We start from the raw sequence: 21643 nt of genomic DNA, 5'->3' as shown, positions 1-21643 counted from the left end.
GTGGAGGAATCTATTTGACTAGTAGGATTATTAATTTGAAAAGATATGGATAAAGCTTATTAATTTTGGTAGGATGATTAATAATTATATATTTACCATAATTAAATATATTATATTTTAACATAATCTTTATCCATATCTTTTAAAATTTTATTAACAATCTATTATCGTAAATTTATACGGTATCTGAAGCTCGTACGTTTATTTTGAATAAAAAACATTTGGAGCAAGGGTTGTATGCCTGTATCCAAACGATCAAAAATTGAGAATGAATTATTGGACTACAATTGATTAAATTTGTGAATAATGAATAGAGTAGCAGTGGATAATATTATACTCCTTTTACGAGAACTTCAACATTCCCTTGACCACTATTTATTTGAAGCTCGAGAACTGAAATAGCCACGATTTGTGCGTGTGCCAAAGGCGAGATGACGGCATGTGCGGTGGTTGGCAACTTGGCACGATAAGGGCGGTGCATGGAGAGGACGAAGAGGTGGTGAGCGACGTGAATTGATGGTGAACGTGGTCGAGTGAGGGGTCACGCTGGTGGAGGAGTTGATGACTTGAGAGCTTTTATAATTATTAAGATTGGTGCGCATGGGGTGGCGGGAGTCACACGGGTGGCCGCAGGATTTCGCCGGAACTAGTAGGTGGTTACTGGCGGGGAGTTGGCACTTGGCAGGGTGGGGGTGGTGGTAGGAATTGGCGTTGAGGTATTTGGAAAAAAATAAAGAACGGTGAAATATTTATCTTTCCAAATTTGAAAAACATTATGGTGTAATAATTATGGAAAGTTCTAAATTTTAAATTTGATTTTCACAATATTTTCTCTAAATATACCAAAATATAAGTTAAAAGAGATTCAATTTCATGCCCCACTATTGCAACGTGTCACTACATTACTTGCAGTATATAGAGGATTTTATACACTGAGTGTAACCGTAGCCTTTTCGATAACAACAAATGTAGTGTATATACTCCCTCCATCTCGGTCAATAATTTACACTTTCCTATATAAGGTGTATCGGGCAATAGTTTACACTTTCCTTTTGTAGTAAATAAATCAACTCTTGTGGATTGGGAACATTACATTTCCTTTTCATTCCAACTTTCAATTTGCTTTTGATTTGTTTATTAATTATAAAGAAACTTCTCGCTTTTTACATTAATAACCGTGTACAAAACATTGTAAACTATATATTGACCGAGGCGGAGTAAGTATAAATCATATAGAATTTACAAATTTATGTAGTTATTAGTCTATGTTTAAATTTTAATTAATAATCATAAATTTAAACGGAAAATAAAAATAACACTAGTTTAATTAAAACAAAGTGTCTCTCCATTTTATTTGGAAAACCCCCCAAATCCTGGTCATGAGGCAGTTTATGTGTTTCAGTTATATATTGCCTTTATTTAGCAATTTAGAAGTTGAGCATTACAGAATATATTGCAAGCATTTTAGATTTATTATTTTATTGACATGACATGTGGTGGAGTAAAGTAATTGATCGAGTAGACCGCCACATAAAAAGAAAGAAAGAAAGAAAGAAAGAGAGTATGATATGATGGGGAATGTAAAAAGAATGAATGGTTTAATGGTATTAATCTGGATGACTAATTTATTTCACTTAACAATGGCTATTTGGCTAAACCTTCCCAAATCTGGTACTAAATGTGTTTCCGAAGAAATTCATCCCAACGTTGTCGTTTTAGCCGATTACTATGTCATTTCTGATGAACACACTTCTCAAGAACCCACCATTTCCCTCAAGGTTACCATTTTCTTCCATGTCTCTCATCTTTTTTATTTATTACATTTTGAATTTGATTTATTCCTAAACTGTGTCGATTCATCCTAAATTGCATGTTTGATTCCATTTACTAAGCTACTTCCTTATTTCATTTCATTTTTATACGTTCGATTAAAATACTCATCACATATATTGAATAAATATATTGAAATGAAATTAATGTAGAACTATATATGCTCGTATCTTATGATAAATTGTATTTTACAAGGAAGTTAGACTCTAAGGACGAACAAGAATTTCGAGATGAAGTAAATGTAATATGTTGTGTTTTCCATTTAAGTAGTAATTAGAAAAAAAATTGCTTATTTATTACTCTTCATATTTTTGCTACATTGATATTGTAAATTGATTTGTCGAGGTGAACAAGAAGGAATTGGAATAATAATAATTTAGCTATGGTGATGTATGATTTTCCTTGGGTTTGTGTTGTTGGTGATATAAGTGTCATCGACCATTTAAGTATAATTGGATATCGTTTTAGAATCGTACGGAGACTCATAATGTTATAATATGAATCGGGAGTTTGGAGTACACGCTCATATATAAACAAATTATCGGGCTAATGGGATGTACTGAAGAAAGGAAGAGGAAACATTGTACAAAAGCGAAACAAGACAATTGTAACACCCCCTCATACCAAGGTACCTTACCAAGGACTACCCTAGCATGAAAGGCTGTTACCATCTCGGTTTCCCGAGGTTAGTATATCAAAGTTACAATTTCCAAACAACATTTATCAAAGTATATAAGTTAAAGATTACATTATCTCAGACCAACTCACAATGAACGTACAAGGTCTCAATACAAATGAAATCCAAGACATCTAAACTCATAACAACGGAAGCTAGACTTGACGTGGTGACTCCCCATGACTGTCCCATAGCTAAACATCTGCATTACCTGTCACAATCTGCTCACCATCCCCGAATGGATCACCGCAGGTTTTACAAAACAACAACACGGGGTGATTACTCAATTTGATCATCGATCTCACACAAGAACCGACTACACACCGAAGTGTGTAGCCCGCCAGATTACCCATCGCAACAGTTTTGATGGGTGACCGCAGCCCATCCCCACCTAGTCCAGCTCATCAACGAGCGACTAACAATCCTGTCCCTTAATGTACACATCCCCTCCCGTGGCGGGTTCCACGGAGGGCGAACTAGGGTGTGAAGCCACTCCCCAAGTGACTCCACCACAATCACAATCACATGACATCACAACCATCTCAATCCGCTCATACCAACATCGTCACAACAATCTCCATACTCCGATGATCAGCAGATAACAACAATTACAACAAGCACAATCTCAAATCAATTGTGAGAACCGAGTAGGAAAACCCTACCTTTTCGCAATCCGCTACGCTGCAATCAATCATACAAATGCACAACTAGTAACACATCATCACCTACAACAACGATAAACAACAATCAACGACATATGATGACCAAAACCCTAAATCCCCAAATTAACCAAATTAGGGTTTGTTAACTTATAAGAATGACAATAGATGAACAAGTATAAGACACTTACTACGGCGATTGACACGGAATGAGATGCTAGAACCCACAATCGACAACCTTTGACTTGGAATTGATGAAGATGATTAGAGGAGAATGAACGTAGTTTATGTTTTTGGGGAGAAAATGATTTTTAGAAGCGACAAACGATTATGTATAACCTCTAATCATTTTAACCAAAACCGCAGAAACATTACTTCGCAGATCGGTGCTCGGTCGAGTAAGTGTATACTCGGCCGAGTGTCCCATACTCGATCGAGTGTTCACTTTACTCGGCCGAGTGTTCCCCCGAGAACCAAAACAATACACAACCTCAAAGACTACTCGGCCGAGTAGGTTTCGAGTAGTCACCAAGGGAAATCCGTAGTGTTACAATCTTCCCCCTTAAAAAGAACTTCGTCCCGAAGTTCACACTCTACTATAAAACAAAGCCCAACACTACGCCACAAGACTATACCAACCATATATAACAACACCAAAGAACTATACAAGTCACCACAAAAATCATTATCCCGAGTCAAAGCAAAACAACAAACAAAACGAAACACGACCGCGAAGTTCCAACCCAACCTATAAAACATGGACACTTAACACCAACTCCACAAACTACTCTTCCTTCCACAACATGGCTCACGATATCGTCTCAACTATAGCATAGGTTCTCAATACAGACTCCATAACATTACCCAATAACCACAATATAATGTTGTCAACCTTGTATTACTTCCATAACACTCGATAGCACTCAATCCACAAAAGAAGATCAATCATCAAAACGGAATGTTACATTCTATCATCCTTAAAGCGAACTTCGTCCTCGAAGTTTACTCAAACACATAAACATCATCTTCCAACTGTCAAAGCTATTGGACTCATAATCATTGTCATTCAACTGTCAACACTGTTGAAATATTCTCTCATTGCTAAACATCGAACTACTACAAGCACGATCATGACCTTAATAAAATCAACACAAATATCCGTCCTTTAAGCTACACCAACACTCTACTTCCAATTATACTACTATATGCACAATCATCAAAACGCTCTTTGCCGCATCCTACTCCTCTTAGGACACATGTTACGTCCTCGTAACTCACTAATACTAGATCCTTAGCTATACTTCTCATTATCTTCATCACCACCACATGAGAAAAATACCTGCCTACAATCTAAACACTTACTATTCCTATATCCAAGGCTCTCTTACTTAAACAGTTCTCGTACCTCAACTCATTCTGCACTCCATTTAACCAATACCACACAATCCTGATCATGACAAACGCTCTAACTCTTCCACATTACCGCAACACAACATACCTCTCTATATAAAATCTATAAAACTCTTATCGCCAAAAGAATAACTCACGATCCACAGTTGTTACGTACACTCACACTAGATCCTCAAGTTCCTTTCTTTCATTACCGCAAGACTCATACATAACTTAACACGACACTAATTACCCCACACTCTACACTCACTTTCGCAACAAGGATTGTGAACCACTTGCATATATCAGATCATTACCACACATGTTCCATGAATCGCTTGTCATTACCATGTCTACCAAAGCCTTATCTAGAACAAGATCAAAATTACTGTAACAACCTATCACAACTGTGTCCCATCAACAGAATATCACTATACCATGATAACAATGAAAACATATACAACTCTCTTTCATATCGTACTCTACCCCCATTCCCAAACTTAACCTGGTAAGAAACATCAACAAACAAAACAACAGTCTACATGTCTAACCGAAACTAAGTTTGCATAATTGGTCAGTACTTTCAAACTCAAATCGTAACCACCCCGTATATTCCACCACAACCGGTGACGGCATCGCAACACCGCCACTCAACACCGCACCACCACGGTGCGAAAATACCCGCATCACAACAAGAAGAAACCGTGCCAGGATCACCACCCGAGGCACCACAACCACACCGATAGACATCACAACATACACAATCCCATAAACACGACTCATTATAACATCTTGGACAACAAACTTACTTTACAGATCACAACACCATACATAATACGGAATAAATAGACAAGAATCTCATGCATACCATCCATACTTTTCATGGAATAAACCTATATTATGAATACACATGCAAGTATAACCAGCCTTGTCAGACCACCCAAACTATCATTTTTTTTTTGATCATCACTCCATTAAGTTACCGTATCCAACATATATTACAAACATTCATATAACAACTTTATGACTATCACACCATACCGCATCTCGTGAGGTCACAACCTCACACCAACATTTACATACTCCTAAGACCCATAATCACATCCAAATAGCCAATCCTGATTACGTAAGTTACCACCTGTTAAAAGTTACCTCTCACCCGAGCTTAACTCGTACACCCCTCATATCATATTCTCCCATCCGCATAACCATCACCCCCTGCCAAATGTAACCATACCATTAATACTCAACTACTAACAACCGCCTCATATAACCACATCTTATACTCTCTCACAACCATACATATCTATCTGGTCTCTACAAAATCAACCTCATTAGATCAACTAGCTTCCCTAAAGTAACATCATCCTCAACTGCTAGTGACAATACTATGGCACCAACATCCTTCATGTGACTACTCTCTTACTATCACTTCTTAATATCACAATCCGTTTTCTCTCTTTGGTTATCATCCCAAATAACGATCATCCAATCCATCAACAAGATTTACCTCAACACTATTCTCAATTCTATCCTTTATCATGTCGTTACCTAACTCTCCACCAAAATCTCAGATCGTGCAAACACTCTACAAGCTCCTTATTCCCTTAATACCTCGAAACTCACAGCTAACATGTCGTCCTACTCTCTTATATAATCATTAACTCACACCCTCTAGTGAGACTATCGTACATTTCCATAATTTCTTACCTTCATGCTCCTTAACTCCGGTCAACATTCTCTCAACTTACTTCCATCCTTATTTCCCCCTTTTTACTCAATAATACCAATTAATAATTCATCTCCTTTCTCTTCCTACCTAACTCCATAGCTCCACAACTCTAATTCCCTTAATTCATATCAATATCTTATCATTCTTCTTATCATTTATCCTCTCTTATCTTGCTTCACACTCACCCATGTCACCATCAAGTCCACGCACTAACAGTTACTCTTCAATTAGTCGTATCTCCCTTTCTCATCTCTAGAAACCAAAATTCACTTCATACCGTTTGTCCAAAGAATTACACACCAGGCTCACCCCTTGATATTCCAACTTCCCAAACTTAGCCACTATCTACAAGTCCACATCGCGATATAACTTCCTTTAAGTTCATTACATACCCCTCTTCTCTATCCCTCTACAACATCCTTTCATTTCATATATCCTTGCGCAACACAATACTAACCGTCTCCCTCCATAAGTCCTTACACATCCCAATATGCCACTAATCGTATCCTTAATATCAATCTTTCATTCTCACGTTTCTTTAAACTTACATCACTTTTGCCCATATATACTTACTTTTATATTACACCACACACAACTATATCACTCGCCATATCTCACAAAACATGCTATTTACCTCGACTAGCTCATCATCCTTCCCTTTTCTTTTTCCACTATTTCTCACAACCACATTAACACATGTCTTCCTTATCCAACACTTATCTCTCATAACCCGGCTTTCTCCCTATCATAACATTTGGTAACTTACGTATCATGACCGTCGCATATAAAAGAATACTTTAAGACCCAAAACATACATGTATACATACCTTACGACTCAAAACAATGTAAAAACATAGCCACCGGCTCAAAACAAAGGTAAGAACATAGCCACCGACTCAAAATGGCCGCCCAGTGAGGTACTCGGTCGAGTACATAACATACTAGGTCGAGTACAAGGTACTCGGTCGAGTAACTATACTACTCGGTCGAGTTTTCGACTCCAGAAGCAACTCCATTTGAAGGATTACTCGGTCGAGTATTTGGGAACACTCGGCCGAGTAGACCTTACTCGGTCGAGTATAAGACTACTCGGCCGAGTTCACGACTCCAGACGCTAAACATTATTATCACAGAAAGATTACTCGGCCGAATATGGAACACTCGGTCGAGTATAAAAGACACTCGGCCGAGTAGGGACTACTCGGTCGAGATTCTCAAGACCGTCCAGTTTTTCGTAAAACAGTCATATCTCACTCGTTACTTGGTCAATCTGGGTGTGTGACCCATCGTTAGAATCGTAAGAGGACAAGCTATCACCTCAACTTGGAATCACAGCAATATCTTTTCTAGAACTAGACTTATGACAGTTTTAAGACAACCCTTCCAAAATCGGTTTGTATACAAATCAAAATTTCTTTTCAAAACAACTTTAACATGCATAAAACAAACAATAACGACCCAATGCTTCTAAAAACCAGTACATAGTTGAACATTTATCATATTCACATTAAAGTTAAACGCCACATTTACATATACAGACGCATGACCTTAATCACATGCTTCTACCAACAATCAAGCATTAAAATCATCATATTCATATGCACATGTATTAAACAGGTAACATGATCACATTCTTCATGCTCAATATCAACCAGATACAATTTCACAATTCACTTTTCATCTTTTACCATGTTTCAACACTTAACATGCCAACACATTCCATGCTCAAAGTTTAACATCAACAAATCATCGATACATTTTTCGACAACCATCACATTCCACTTCTTTCATCATTTCATCCAACCATGGACAAGATTCCAACTATAGGTATCAAACACACATGACTCAACATACAGCAATTTCCCCCCATGTGACCGGCTTGAGATCGTAAGGGCCTTAATGCGACTTCGGGACGTCTCCCAAGTCTTTGCGGCAGCTCCAAACAACTCTCCCCGGGTTCATTTTATTTAGACTCCCTAAGTTCATTGGGTTCATTTGTTTTAGGTGCCGGAATCGTCGGCTCTGATACCACTTTGTAACACCCCCTCATACCAAGGTACCTTACCAAGGACTACCCTAGCATGAAAGGCTGTTACCATCTCGGTTTCCCGAGGTTAGTATATCAAAGTTACAATTTCCAAACAACATTTATCAAAGTATATAAGTTAAAGATTACATTATCTCAGACCAACTCACAATGAACGTACAAGGTCTCAATACAAATGAAATCCAAGACATCTAAACTCATAACAACGGAAGCTAGACTTGACGTGGTGACTCCCATGATCGTCCCATAGCTAAACATCTCGCATTTCACAACCGCTCACCATCCCCGAATGGATCACCGCAGTTTTACAAAACAACAACACGGGGTCAAGACTACTCAATCAATATAAGACAACAACAATACAACCGGTGATCATCGATCTCACATGAAGAACCGACTACACACCGAAGTGTGTAGCCAAAATTACCCATCGCAAAGGTAATCCTTGATGGGTGACCGCAGCCCATCCCCACCTAGTCCGGCTCATCAACGAGCGACTAACAATCCCCGTCCCTTAATGTGCACATCCCCTCCCGTGGCGGGTTCCACGGAGGGCGAACTAGGGTGTGAAGCCACTCACGCAAGTGACTCCACCACAATCACAATCACATGACATCACAACCATCTCAATCCGCTCATACCAACATCGTCACAACAATCTCCATACTCCGATGATCGTGAGATAACAACAATTACAACAAGCACAATCTCAAATCAATTTGAACCGAGTAGGAAAACCCTACCTTTTCGCAATCCGCTACGCTGCAATCAATCATACAAATGCACAACTAGTAACACATCATCACCTACAACAGCGATAAACAACAATCAACGACATATGATGACCAAAACCCTAAATCCCCAAATTAACCAAATTAGGGTTTGTTAACTTATAAGAATGACAATAGATGAACAAGTATAAGACACTTACTACGGCGATTGACACGGAATGAGATGCTAGAACCCACAATCGACAACCTTTGACTTGGAATTGATGAAGATGATTAGAGGAGAATGAACGTAGTTTATGTTTTTCGATTTAACGATTATGTATAACCTCTAATCATTTTAACCAAAACCGCAGTAAACATTACTTAAGCGCCAGATCGGGTACTCGGTCGAGTAAGTGTATACTCGGCCGAGTGTCCCATACTCGGTCGAGTGTTCACTTTACTCGGCCGAGTGTTCCCCGGCAGAACCAAAACAATACACAACCTCAGCACTACTCGGCCGAGTAGGTTCTACTCGGTCGAGTAGTCACCAAGGGAAATCCGTAGTGTTACAACAATCAAGTCAATCGATTAGGCAAAGGTCGATCGACTTCGGTACTGGGTCGATTGATTTGGGTCATAGGTCGGTTGAATTGTAGCGTAGGTCGATCGACTTGATGCTTTCCGGATTTTATTTCAGCGCCTAAGTTTCTGATTTGTGTAAATAGGTATGTGCCTCTTCATAAAAGTTCTGTTTCATGACTTTGATAAGATTGTCAAAGGGTGCATACTCCCTTATAAATAAGAGGAAGTTTGTGATAGAAAATCACAAGAAAATTTAAGATTTCTACTTCATCAAAACTATATAAAACAGTAAAGTTTTCTTTGTTTCTCGCCTAAGATTCAAAGGTCGGTGTAATTTTATCCTATAATTGATTTCACGGTTATCCTAGGCTTGTAAGGGGCGAAATACTTTATAAGGAGAACAGTCCCTTGCGAGTCTACATTTGATCAAGCACCATTTTTATTTTACATATAATATCATCCTATTACGAATACTCTTTTCCCCTTTTTTTCCCCAACATGTGTTGCTATGGTTTAGAAATGTTGATTAGGGATGACTTACTAGAGTTATTTTGGTTTTTAGAGTTCTACTTCGTTATTGATCAATTAGTGGTCAATTCTTAGGGAGTTGGGTTTACCAGAAGATTTTAATGTCCAATCGTGTAATTAGTTGCAAAAACGTATCATGTCAAGCCGTCTAGGGCTTCTTAAATATGCTAAATTTATCACTCTCTCTTACGAATATTTGTTTTCTAAGATGTTAACAAAGTGAAGACAGAATGGTTTTTCAGAACTCAGATCCTTGATATTCTATCGTTTTATTTAGTTCGGTTAATGAATAACATTTGTTTTTATAGGGCCTCATATAGGTTAGGGTCGTCCCATTTTTGCTTATGAGTCAATTGAAAACATCTCTATTATTCCAGGAAGAACGCAACCATCCGTTTATTCTACTTCGAGTGGAGCCTGTTTATAGGCACTAGGATTTTGATAGTGATGTTGATGGAGTAACTAGTTTGGCATGCCTTATTGCTTGTATAGCGAGAGCTCCAAAAATGGTGGGAACCTGTTAAGACATGTTTATACGTTCTTAGGTTTGAAATTAAGTATTTAAGTGGTAGTTTATGCAGAGCTTTTGATTTTAATATACAATATATAGTCATGTATATGGTTTTCGAAAGGCAAGCTTAAGCTCACTTGTTAAACATTAGTCACTTGTGGTTTATTAAAATATTACTCCCCCCTTCCCAATTTTATTGTCCCCTTTCTAAATTGAGTAGTATTTACACTTTAAATTATTCATTCTTTCCATTTTATTAGTTTTTTTAACTCTACCAAAAAAAGAAATTATGGCAACATAAATGGGATGGAGAGAGTATTTGACTTCACCGAGTTAATCGTCTAGAGTATTGAGGTGAGAGTCTCTTTTGTTCGGGCCACTCGCTTAGTTGTGACTTAATTGAAATGGCCTAAGTATATGAGCAAATGAAGGTGTTTTAAGGTCAGTTCAAGGATAATAATCCATTTTCTGTCAGATTTTGTTTTTGAGCTAGCTAGTTGAACTATGTTGAGGTAATGTGTGGATTTCGCGGGATCTTTGTGGTATGTTTCTTTTTGTCTTTATTTTTTTTAGATACTTTTATTCAATTGCATTGATTAGGATGGTAATGGTTGATATGAGCTTTGAAATATTGAAGATTTAGATCAATAGAGTCAAGATTTTCTCTAATAAGTGAAGGATCTATTGTTTTTCACATAAAATTCTTATTTATATAATTGTAATATCTTATTGAGTGGACGTAGGATATATGTTACCAAGAATCAAGGCCTATCTTACATGGAGACTTCATTTTGGCAAAGTTTTGTGACTAGACATAAAATTTTGACTTTTTGTTTTACGACAAAACAAGGTAATTTTCAACCAGACATTCTAGTATGCCCCTAAATTGGACTTTTACAACCGTATAGGCTAAAAAAAAGAGAGACTATAAAGCTTAAGGTATTATTTAAATGCCAAAATAGGAGGGAAAGGTAGGGGAACGGAGGATGAACGAGGGAAGGGAAAGGGAGGGAGAATATAATGGAGGAGGCCAGTGATTTTGCCTCCAATTTTTTTCTTTGTTAGAGGGCAAATAATTCGGCTTCGAGGAGCGAAATGGAGGATACAATTTTTCTCACCTTTAATCCCTCCACCTCTATTTTGCTAACCAACGAAATGATTCTCATCCCGCCAACTCCCCCAATCCAAAAACACCCATAGTTTTAGGTATCAAATTATTCATGTAGGAAATAAATTCTTGTGGTATTTATAACTCAAATAATTTCAATTCTTACCTCTAATTCTCATGAAATTAACCCAGATATATTTGGTTGTCACGGAGGAAGTTATTTTTCTCATGAATTAATTTCTATTACGTTGTTTGGTTAATCTAATTCAATTCACAAGATTTTGATTAGTCAATACCATTATATCCTCTTTTTAAAATAAACTTGTAAAAAGTTCCCAATTTTTTAAGTGTAAATGGGTCAATTTGGTGGGAAAAAAAGAGTAAATTATCGATTACACCCACGCTTAATCCACTTTTTTAAATTTACTCCACGTCAAATTTTTTTATTAAATTACACCCAAATTAATAGCTCAAGTTATATTTTGCACCCAATGCTATTTTCAAGTGAAAAACATTATGAATTGACCGATTTGCCCCCGCGTATATAAATACTGTGATTAAAAGGACTTCAGCAACTGCAACAACTATTCCATTTTCATGCTAAACAGAGCCAACCCCTCCTCCTAACTCCTAAGACCGTAAATTATAAATCACTGAATGGTTCCCAAATTTATTCACCGTTTGGTTCTCTATATGATGAATTGACAAAAATCTGTTTGTTAAACATAAAAATGGAATTCGAAAAGAAACGAATTATATAAAGAGTAACTGAGTATGAACAAGCATTACAAAGGCAATAATTAGTAATAGTAATTTCAATATGTATAGTGGTGAACTTATTATAGAAGGGGAAAAGAGGTTTAACAATTTGCTTTATAAAATTATTACTTTGTTTACCCTGAGGATGAGGAACACAATAAGGGGGTGTTTGGTTCACGCGTGGGTATGGGTTTGGAATCGGGAATCATACCTGGGTGGTATCGGGTTGGAACTTGATACCTCATACCTTGTGTTTGGTTCAATTTTGGGGGGTATGGGGTTAGAAATCAATCAAAGCTAAAAACTGTTCAAAATACAATTTTTTTAATAATAATTTGTATACTATTAAATAATGTAGAGAAAATTTAATCAAATAAATATATAAAATGATTTTTTTACAATTGTTTTTATCACTTTTTAATATTTGTAATTTGATACCGTGGGTATCAATCTCATACCCACCCCCCTCCCTGGGTATGAGAAACCCATACCTCATGGGTTTGAGGTATGGGTATGAAACCTTCAATTTTGTCAAACAAACAAATGGTATAGGTTTGGTTCATTCCAAACCCATACCTCATACCTATATTGGGTGAACCAAACACCCCCTAAACAAAATCAAATTGGAGGAATGAATGAGAGAGAATGATGAAGAAAGGAATGAGTGAGGAGAAAAATGAACAAATGCTTTATAAAGGAAGGAATAAGGGCAAAATCGTCATAAATTAAATGTTTAAACTAAAAAATTTGAAATTAGACGGAAATATGGCCTGAACCCCATATTGGGTGCAAAATATAACCTCAGCTATTAATTTGGGTATAATTTAATAAAAAAATTTGACGTGGAAGTAAATTTAAAAAAGTGGATTAAGCGTGGGTGTAATCGATAATTTAATCAAAAAAAAATGAAGGAATTTCCAATGACCAAGGGGAAGTGGTAGTCAAACACCCACATTAGGAGTTTCTAATTCACCTATTTTACAAAAATTAAGGTAACCAAACAACCTTAAACAAACTACAATTTATGTGATTTGAAATTCTCATGAATTGAGTGAATAACTAAAGTTTATGTGGGGATGTGAAATATGGGTAAACTGCGATGTTCCTAAAAGGATGGTCTTCTTTCAAGAATAGGCAGGTAATACACTGCTGTCATTGTGAATTTGCAATTTAGATTCCCACAGTTTCTCTTCTCTCCATTTCTTTAAGCAGTTCAAATTTCATCTTGAAATGATCTAATTGTCTCAAATTCAAGTAATGGATGTGTAAAAGAAATAATATATTAAAATAAAGCTATTAGAAAAAAATGGACGATTTCTTCTGAGGAAATGTAGAGGATCTTACCCCGTTAAATTGTTACGATTATTGTGTGCTATATGTCTATTAATTAGAAATGTGCTTATTATATCACTCATTAGGTAACATCACCATTTGGAAACAATCTTCATCACAGCGAGAATGTGACGCATGGTCAATTTGCGTTCACAACCCATGAAGCTGGCAACTATTTGGCTTGTTTATGGGTGGATGGTCATAGTCCAAAAAGTTCAGAAGTGAGCGTCAATCTTGATTGGAGAACTGGAGTTGCTGCAAAGGATTGGGAGATAGTTGCAAGGAAGGAGAAGATTGAGGTAAGGACTTTAGTTTTTATTTTTTGGTAGGGCTAATTATAATTCATTCATTACGGGCAATTCATTCTTAGAGTCTTTCCATGCTTTAAGGTGTTGTTTGGTGACATCCATATGATGCTTCGATTCTGGGAAAAAAAATATGATGCTTAAAACTGTGGCGACACCTCTCTTGTTAGCTGTCGCCACAGCTATTCATTTTGTCTCTAGTCTTGGTCCCGATATCAGCTGCCACGGTGTGATTCTGTATCAAGATACTGTGTCAATGATCTTCAAATCTGCGCAAAAATGATCTTTTTTGGTGTTGCGACCTTTATTACGATGAAGCCTATGGAAGTGTTATGTTATGTCTGTGACACCATCGATACTGTAGTAGAACTCTCATGAATCGAGCAACATTAGTACACTAAGGCAATACTCTGAATAGTTTGATGTTTGGAGGTTATCCTTGGGCATGAATCGAATTCTAACCCTCAGTCGAGTTCGTATGCAACATGCGAGTCTCTCCTCCAAGTTTAAGGAGGAAGTTAGGCCATTAGTAGTCTTCAGGGGCGTCTAAGACCCCGTGCAACCACGGACGGAGCCGCGGAGGAACTGGGCCTCCGGTTATGGACACTGAATTTATAAGCTTTATTGCTGAAATTCAATACAAATATCGAAGTATAGTACACTTGTACATTCATATTTGGGGCCTCACATTTTTGCGGTGCACCGGGCCTCCATTTGTTTCAAAACGCCCGAGGTAGTCTTTATTTAGCCCTTGTGTATGTAATTCTAGCCTAGGTATGTAGTCAACTAGGCTTCTGAGTTTGTCATAGATAGATTGGGCAAACTGAATGGCCTTAATTTCCTCTTATATTTTGGTGCTTAAAGTTTTAATATAGTTGTTATACTGTTTCCTTGTGTTTCTTCTTTATTTCTTAATTGAGTTATTTTTCACTGATGGTAGGGAATTGAACTTGAGCTAAGGAAACTTGAGGGAGCAGTAGAAGCCATTCATGAGAATCTATTGTACCTTAAGACCAAGTAATGAACCCTTTTTGAATTATTTTTTTTAACATTAGTCAATTTTTCTATTCGTAGCAGTTGATAGTCTCTAATTATCTTGTTTTGATCTGTAAAGTACCGGTAAATTTGTTCGCAGGGAAGCTGAAATGAGGACAGTGAGTGAAAAAACAAATGCTAGGGTGGCACTATGCAGCATCATGTCTTTAGCTCTTTGCATTACGGTTTCCGGCTTGCAATTATTGTACTTAAAGCGTTATTTTCACAAGAAGAAGCTAATTTAGATGTGTATTTCGTTTGAGATGAATGGTAAGAAGATGGGTTATGGATGGAAACTAAAAGTTCTTGCTAATCCAGGATGCTCAAATTTTCTTCTAGAGTATCCAACGTTGATTAAATTTTCTTGGTCGTCTTTTTTTACGAGTATATATAATTTTTACGACCTCCAAATGACCGCATTGTCAATCTATTAACTATGTTGTTTCTAGTGATTTGTGAGTTTTGCTTACGTGTATTCTTTTTAAAAGACTTGTAGACTCGTAGTAACATTAAATTTTACTAGGAATTTTCTACATGTTACCCTTGTATTTTCCGATTTATAGGTGGTTCTCCCCGTCTTTTACAAACATCATTGGTTTATAACATACCAACCTAATAAAATTTAAAGTTTTTTAACCGTGAAATTTAATAATAAAATTTCAGTGCTCAACTGAAAAGCAAAATGATTTATCACATTGCCAACGAGTGACCGTGCTATAATCTATTGTACGGAGGATCAATATACATTATGTCTCGTATGCATTTGTTCACGTTTCAAAACAAATCGAATTGCACTTTGTATGCAGCTTGTCCTAACAAATTTGGTTTGAATCATTGCATGTCATGACTCATAACTATAGCCATTAAACCTCCTCCACGGCATTGGAGTCGAGTTGTTGATTATTCATAGATAACATTAATTTAAAGGGTTTTTTCCTCGTGTTTTTCTAAGTACAAATAATCTTTAATAAGAGATATGAAAAGATATATCAATGGTAAGCTAAATCAAGGAATGATGCATCAATAATATATAGGTAAGATCTAATGAGTCCAACATGGGCCATTGAGTCCATAAGTCCCTCTAAGGGCCATTGGATGGACTAAATGGAAGGTTGAGATGAATTTGATTAAAGGCCTTTAAAAAGAAAAGGAAAAAAATGTGGATGGTTGGATTGAGATGGATGGTTGAGATTGAAAATTACAAAAAAAAATTACCACTAATCAAATTTCTACATACTAATTAATTTTTCTTTCTCTCTCTAGCCCCTAATTAATCAGTTTTGAGTTTTAGATTTCAGAAGTGTAAATGTAATGTTGTATGAGTTTTACAAGTGTAAATGTGACGGAAATATAATTTTAACATTTTACAAGTGTAAATGTGATGTTTTACAAGTGTAAATGTAACATTTTAAGAGTGTAAATTTGATTTTTTGTGACGGAAATTTTGAATTTATATAATTTTAACATTTTACAAGTGTAAATGTGATGTTTTACGAGTGTAAATGTAACATTTTAAGAGTGTAAATTTAATTTTTTGTGGCGGAAATTTTGAATTTATATAATTTTAACATTTTACAAGTGTAAATGTGAGGTTTTACAAGTGTAAATGTAACATTTTAAGAGTGTAAATTTGATTTTTTTGTGACGGAAATTTTGAATTTATATAATTTTAACATTTTACAAGTGTAAATGTGAGGTTTTACGAGTGTAAATGTAACATTTTAAGAGTGTAAATTTGTTTTTTTGTGACGGAAATTTTGAATTTATATAATTTTAACATTTTACAAGTGTAAATGTGAGGTTTTACGAGTGTAAATGTAACATTTTAAGAGTGTAAATTTGATTTTTTGTGACGGAAATTTTGAATTTATATAATTTTAACATTTTACAAGTGTAAATGTGATGTTTTACGAGTGTAAATGTAACATTATAAGAGTGTAAATTTGATTTTTTGTGACGGAAATTTTGAATTTATATAATTTTAACATTTTACAAGTGTAAATGTGATGTTTTACGAGTGTAAATGTAACATTTTAAGAGTGTAAATTTGATTTTTGTGACGGAAATTTTGAATTTATATAATTTTAACATTTTACAAGTGTAAATTTGATGTTTTAAGAGTGTAAATTTAATTTTTTAGTCAATTTGAAGGTTTTAGAGTGTAACTTTAGTCCTTTGAGTGTGAATTTGGTCCTTTATAAGTGTAACTTTGTCTTTTACGAGTAAAACTTTAGTCCGACTACCAAAAACCGCCACCATCATCGTCCTCTCCCACCAACTCATATCCACAAAAAATATGAGTGCAATTTTATATAATTTTAACGAGTGTAAATGTAAAGAAATACGAGTGTAAATGTTAAGATATATGACTGTAAATGTTAAGAAATATGAGTGTAAATTTAAAGAAATACGAGTGTAAATGTGAGGAGATACAAGTGTAAATGTGAGGAGATACAAGTGTAAATTTAAATAAAAACGAGTGTAAATGTGAGGAAATACAAGTGTAAATGTAAAAAATATGAGTGTAAATGTAAAAAAATATGAGTGTAAATGTAAAGAAATGTGAGTGTAAATGTAAAGAAATGTGAGTGTAAATCTGAAAAATGTGAGTGTAAATATAAAGAAATATGAGTGTAAATGTAAAGAAATACGAGTGTAAATTTAAAGAAATATGAGCATAATAAATATATTTATGAGATCTAAGAATAAAAATCATGATAATGCGTTTTTTTTTTTCAAAATCTACTATATTTATTAGATCTACGAATGTAAATTTAATAAAATACAAGTGTAAATTAGCAACACAAAAACCGTGACACAAAATCACAAACAAACCCATATATACAAAACAAATCACCAACCTTTCCCAAAAAAAAAAAAAAAAAAAAAAAAAAGAAAATGAATACACAAACCACCAACCTTTCTATATAATAATAAAAAAATAAAAAAATAAAAAAAAACAACGAATACACACACACAAACCACCAACCACCAACCTTTCTATATAATAATAATAATAATAATAATAATAATAAAAAAAAAAAAAAAAGAAAGAAAGAAGAACAAAACAACGAACAGTGAGTCACTTCATAAAGAACAAAACACATACATCAAAAGCAACGACCAACATATCAAACCACCAACCTTTTTTTTAAAAAAAAAAACAATTTAAAAAAATAAAAACTCAGATTTAGAAATATGAGGTGACGGTGGCGGCCACGTGTGGGTGGCGTTGATATGTGCTCAGATCTGCCAGAGGAGGTAGGTGATTGTGGGTGACGGAAATAGAGGAAGAGAGGAGGGAGTGGCGGTGATGTGCGGTGGTTTCAGGGGTCGTGGGTGGTGCGTGGTGCGTGGTGGTGGGGTGGTAATGTGTGTGTCGGGTGTTGTTGTGGGCTAAGATGGTGTCGGGTGGAGGTGTTGTTGTGGGCGGTTGTTGGAGACGAAGAAGGTGGTGGCTAGTGAGGTGGTGGCGGTCGTAGAGGTGGTTTGGGGTGGAGCAATGTCGCCGGAGTGGTAGTGGGGCTATGTGGTGGGCGTGGGTAGGTGGCGGTGGAGGTGGTCGTGGGGTCGGGTAGGTGAGGAAGAGGGGAAAATTTTTTTTGAATTATTTGGTTTTTGAATTTTGTTGGATTTTTGAGAGGATTTGAGTTTTTTTTGGTTTTTAGAGAGATGAGGGGGAGGATAATTGTGAGATGAGAGAGAAGTGGGTGGAAAAAGAAGTGTTTTATAGTGAAATTAGGGTTTGATTAGTGAAGGTCGTGAGGGAAAGTGATTAATTAGGATTGATCCCCTAATTTTAGCACTAATCCCTCCCTTTTCCCTTTCAATCTCCACCTCTCATCTCATCTTTTCAATGGCCCTAAAGAGGACTTAGGGACTCAATGAAATTGGGTGGACTCACTTGATCTCTTCTATATATATATATATATATATATATATTTCTATATAGGGTCGAGGTCAGGTGCGAACTAAAGTTTGGTGCGAACTGTACGAACTACCTATCACAGGCTGACTACTTTTATCATCCACTCAAAAGCCCAACCTCTTAGTACCTACTGCCAACTTTCAAAACCAAATCATATTTTCAATACACCTACTCAAATCCTAATTTTCCATCACCTTAGCCACTACCAGCTGCCGCCGGCCACCACCGTACTAGTGGCGGATATTAATCGGACAGTGTTATCTTTTTCCTTCTCTTCCCCCTTTTCCACTCCTCTAAAACATAAACCTCGACCTGCTGCCGTCGCCGCCCGACGACGACGAGCATTGTGACGCCGGCACAATACCGCCGCATAATCACCGGCGCACCAGCTTTTCTCCTCCATAGTCGGCGGTTTACGACCTCATCCCTAGCCCAAATTTTCTCCTCATCGTCGTACCTCGTCGCTAAATTAGAAGCCGCACCACTACCAGTCCCTTAATCTGACGCTATTGTCGGCGCTTTACGGCCACCTACCACGAATCTCCGATGGTAATGTTTCAAACTCTAGCGTCATTTTGTAGATCATGTTTTTTGGATTTCCATTTTTTAATGCCGACGGTGGTTTGGTAGCCTGACGATGGAGGTGTTTGGTTAGTAAATTATTATTTGGGACTTGTGCTATGGACTGCCTATGGTTGGAGTGAGTAATTAGTAGGAAATGATGTAGATGTTTAAGCATCCTAATTATTGTTATAATTAATCGGTGGAAGCATCGGAAGTTAAATTTGCTTGGATGAATGTAGATTTAATACTATAATAAGAGGGTTGATGGTGAAATCGAGTTTTCCTCCCGTTGAGAAAAGTTACTTTTTTGTTAGAGACGGAAGTAAAATCGTAATTTATAGGTGTTTATAGCTTGAACTGATGCATATTTTTAGTCATAAATTCATATATACGGAGTATGTCACATATTAAAATTTGTACTTTATTTTTCTACCCCTTTTGCTAGGGGTGGTTGTGGGGATGGTCGGTTGGATCATGGATGTATAATTTATGTATCTTGGAGTATTGATTTGTGTATATAGCTGTATTGATTTGTGTATCACCTTGATATATATCTCAGGAGTCCTTTGAGAATTCTAAACATTAGTTGAAAATCAGTGTCGAACCTTCTCCTACCCATTGAGACAATCTGAGCCAATACATGATCATGCGAAAAGCTTAATATATGCAACAACAACAACAACAATAAGTAAATTTGTTGTCAATGCGCTTGCTGTCAATGCGCTTGCCCCTGTTCCTGCTTCCGACGCAACCAACTTTGTCCCAGCTGCCGCTGCTTCTTTGAATTATTTTTTTAAATCTTTTGATTTAATTATTATTTGGTGTAAAGTCTTTTTCATTCTCCCTTTGTGGTTGAGAATGGAGGATTGATTGGGCGTGAATTTTAATTTCTATTATAATTGTTCTTACTATATTCTTTCTATGTAATATAATTATTTTGGGATTCACATTTTATCATTATTTCTGATTTAATATTTTGTCTTGTGATTATTTGTTCACAAGTTCTACGGTAATATCGTCTTTTCATAAAACTATACTTTGAAATTACGTACACCCATTGAATTGCTAATTTTTGTTTAGTAGAATGGTAGAAGTATCAATTATTCTCGTTTCATTTTTTAGTAGAATGGTAGAAGTATCAATTACTCTCGTCTCATTTTTGTAAATGAGACGATAAACTATTCATCAAGACAAAAGGCGTAAAGTCCCATGATACATACAATATCATACCCAAAATATAGTAACTTAAAAGAATGTATCTAGCTAGCTAAATGTATATATCTATTAATTTAAAGAAATGTATATAGCTAACTAAGTGTGTATATATATCTAATAATTTAAACAAATAAGTGTATCTAGCAAGGTAAATAAGTGTATCTAGCTAGATAAAGAAGTGTATCTAGCAAGGTAAAAGAGTATTTAGCAAGGTAAATGAGTGTATCCAGCTTGCCAGAGATGTGTATCTAGCAAGGTAAATAAGTGTATCTAGCTAGGTAAAGAAGTGTATCTAGCAAGGTAAAAGAGTGTATTTAGCAAGGTAAATGAGTGTATTTAGCAAAGTAAATGAGTATATCTAGCTTGCTAGAGATATGTAGCTAGCATGGTAAGAAAATGTATCTAGTTTGCTAGAGATGTGTATCTAGCAAGGTAAATAAGTGTATATAGTAAGGTAAAAGAGTGTATGTAGCTTGTTAGAGGAGTGTATCTAGCAAGTTAAAAAAATGTATCTAGCTTGCTAGAAATGTGTATCTAGCAAGGTAAATGTATCCTTATACATCAGACTTTTCGGAAGTGTACAAACAGGGTCAATTATTACTGGTCTTGCTCTTTGAAACCAGATAAAAAAGATTGAATAGCGTAAAACAAATTCATCTTTATACACCTCATTTAATGATAATTTATACGGCTGTGTTATACATTATTTCACTAATTTCTTCCCGCTTTA

General features: G+C 36.0%; 1 protein-coding gene across 2 annotated transcripts; it reads left to right on the top strand.

Annotated features, from left to right (window-relative positions):
• The first annotated feature begins 1479 nt into the window (after positions 1-1479).
• Positions 1480-15739, top strand: LOC141637402 (transmembrane emp24 domain-containing protein p24delta3-like). Of its 2 annotated transcripts, none has more exons than XM_074446888.1 (4): positions 1480-1778; positions 13953-14165; positions 15112-15188; positions 15307-15739. In XM_074446888.1, exons 1-4 carry the CDS (start codon positions 1569-1571, stop codon positions 15449-15451), a joined length of 645 nt encoding a protein of 214 aa, XP_074302989.1. In that variant the 5' UTR covers positions 1480-1568; the 3' UTR covers positions 15452-15739. The 2 variants fall into 2 exon arrangements, with proteins under 2 accessions (XP_074302989.1, XP_074302988.1); XM_074446887.1 differs by having other exon boundaries at positions 15286-15739.
• The last annotated feature ends 5904 nt before the right edge of the window (positions 15740-21643 follow it).

This window comes from Silene latifolia, unplaced genomic scaffold (genome assembly GCF_048544455.1).
Source record: "Silene latifolia isolate original U9 population unplaced genomic scaffold, ASM4854445v1 scaffold_102, whole genome shotgun sequence".
In the NCBI taxonomy this organism is placed as follows: Eukaryota; Viridiplantae; Streptophyta; class Magnoliopsida; order Caryophyllales; family Caryophyllaceae; genus Silene; species Silene latifolia.
The sequence above is the reverse complement of the archived record's forward strand: the minus strand, read 5'-3'. Positions and strand labels throughout refer to the sequence as shown.

Excerpts from the sequence above, each read along its gene's own strand:
- LOC141637402 (XM_074446887.1), top strand. The coding sequence starts at position 1,569 with ATGATGGGGAATGTAAAAAGAATGAATGGTTTAATGGTATTAATCTGG. Across the intron at positions 1,779-13,952 it reads AACCCACCATTTCCCTCAAG|GTAACATCACCATTTGGAAA; the intron begins GTTACCATTTTC and ends ATCACTCATTAG. Across the intron at positions 15,189-15,285 it reads CTATTGTACCTTAAGACCAA|TACCGGTAAATTTGTTCGCA; the intron begins GTAATGAACCCT and ends TGATCTGTAAAG.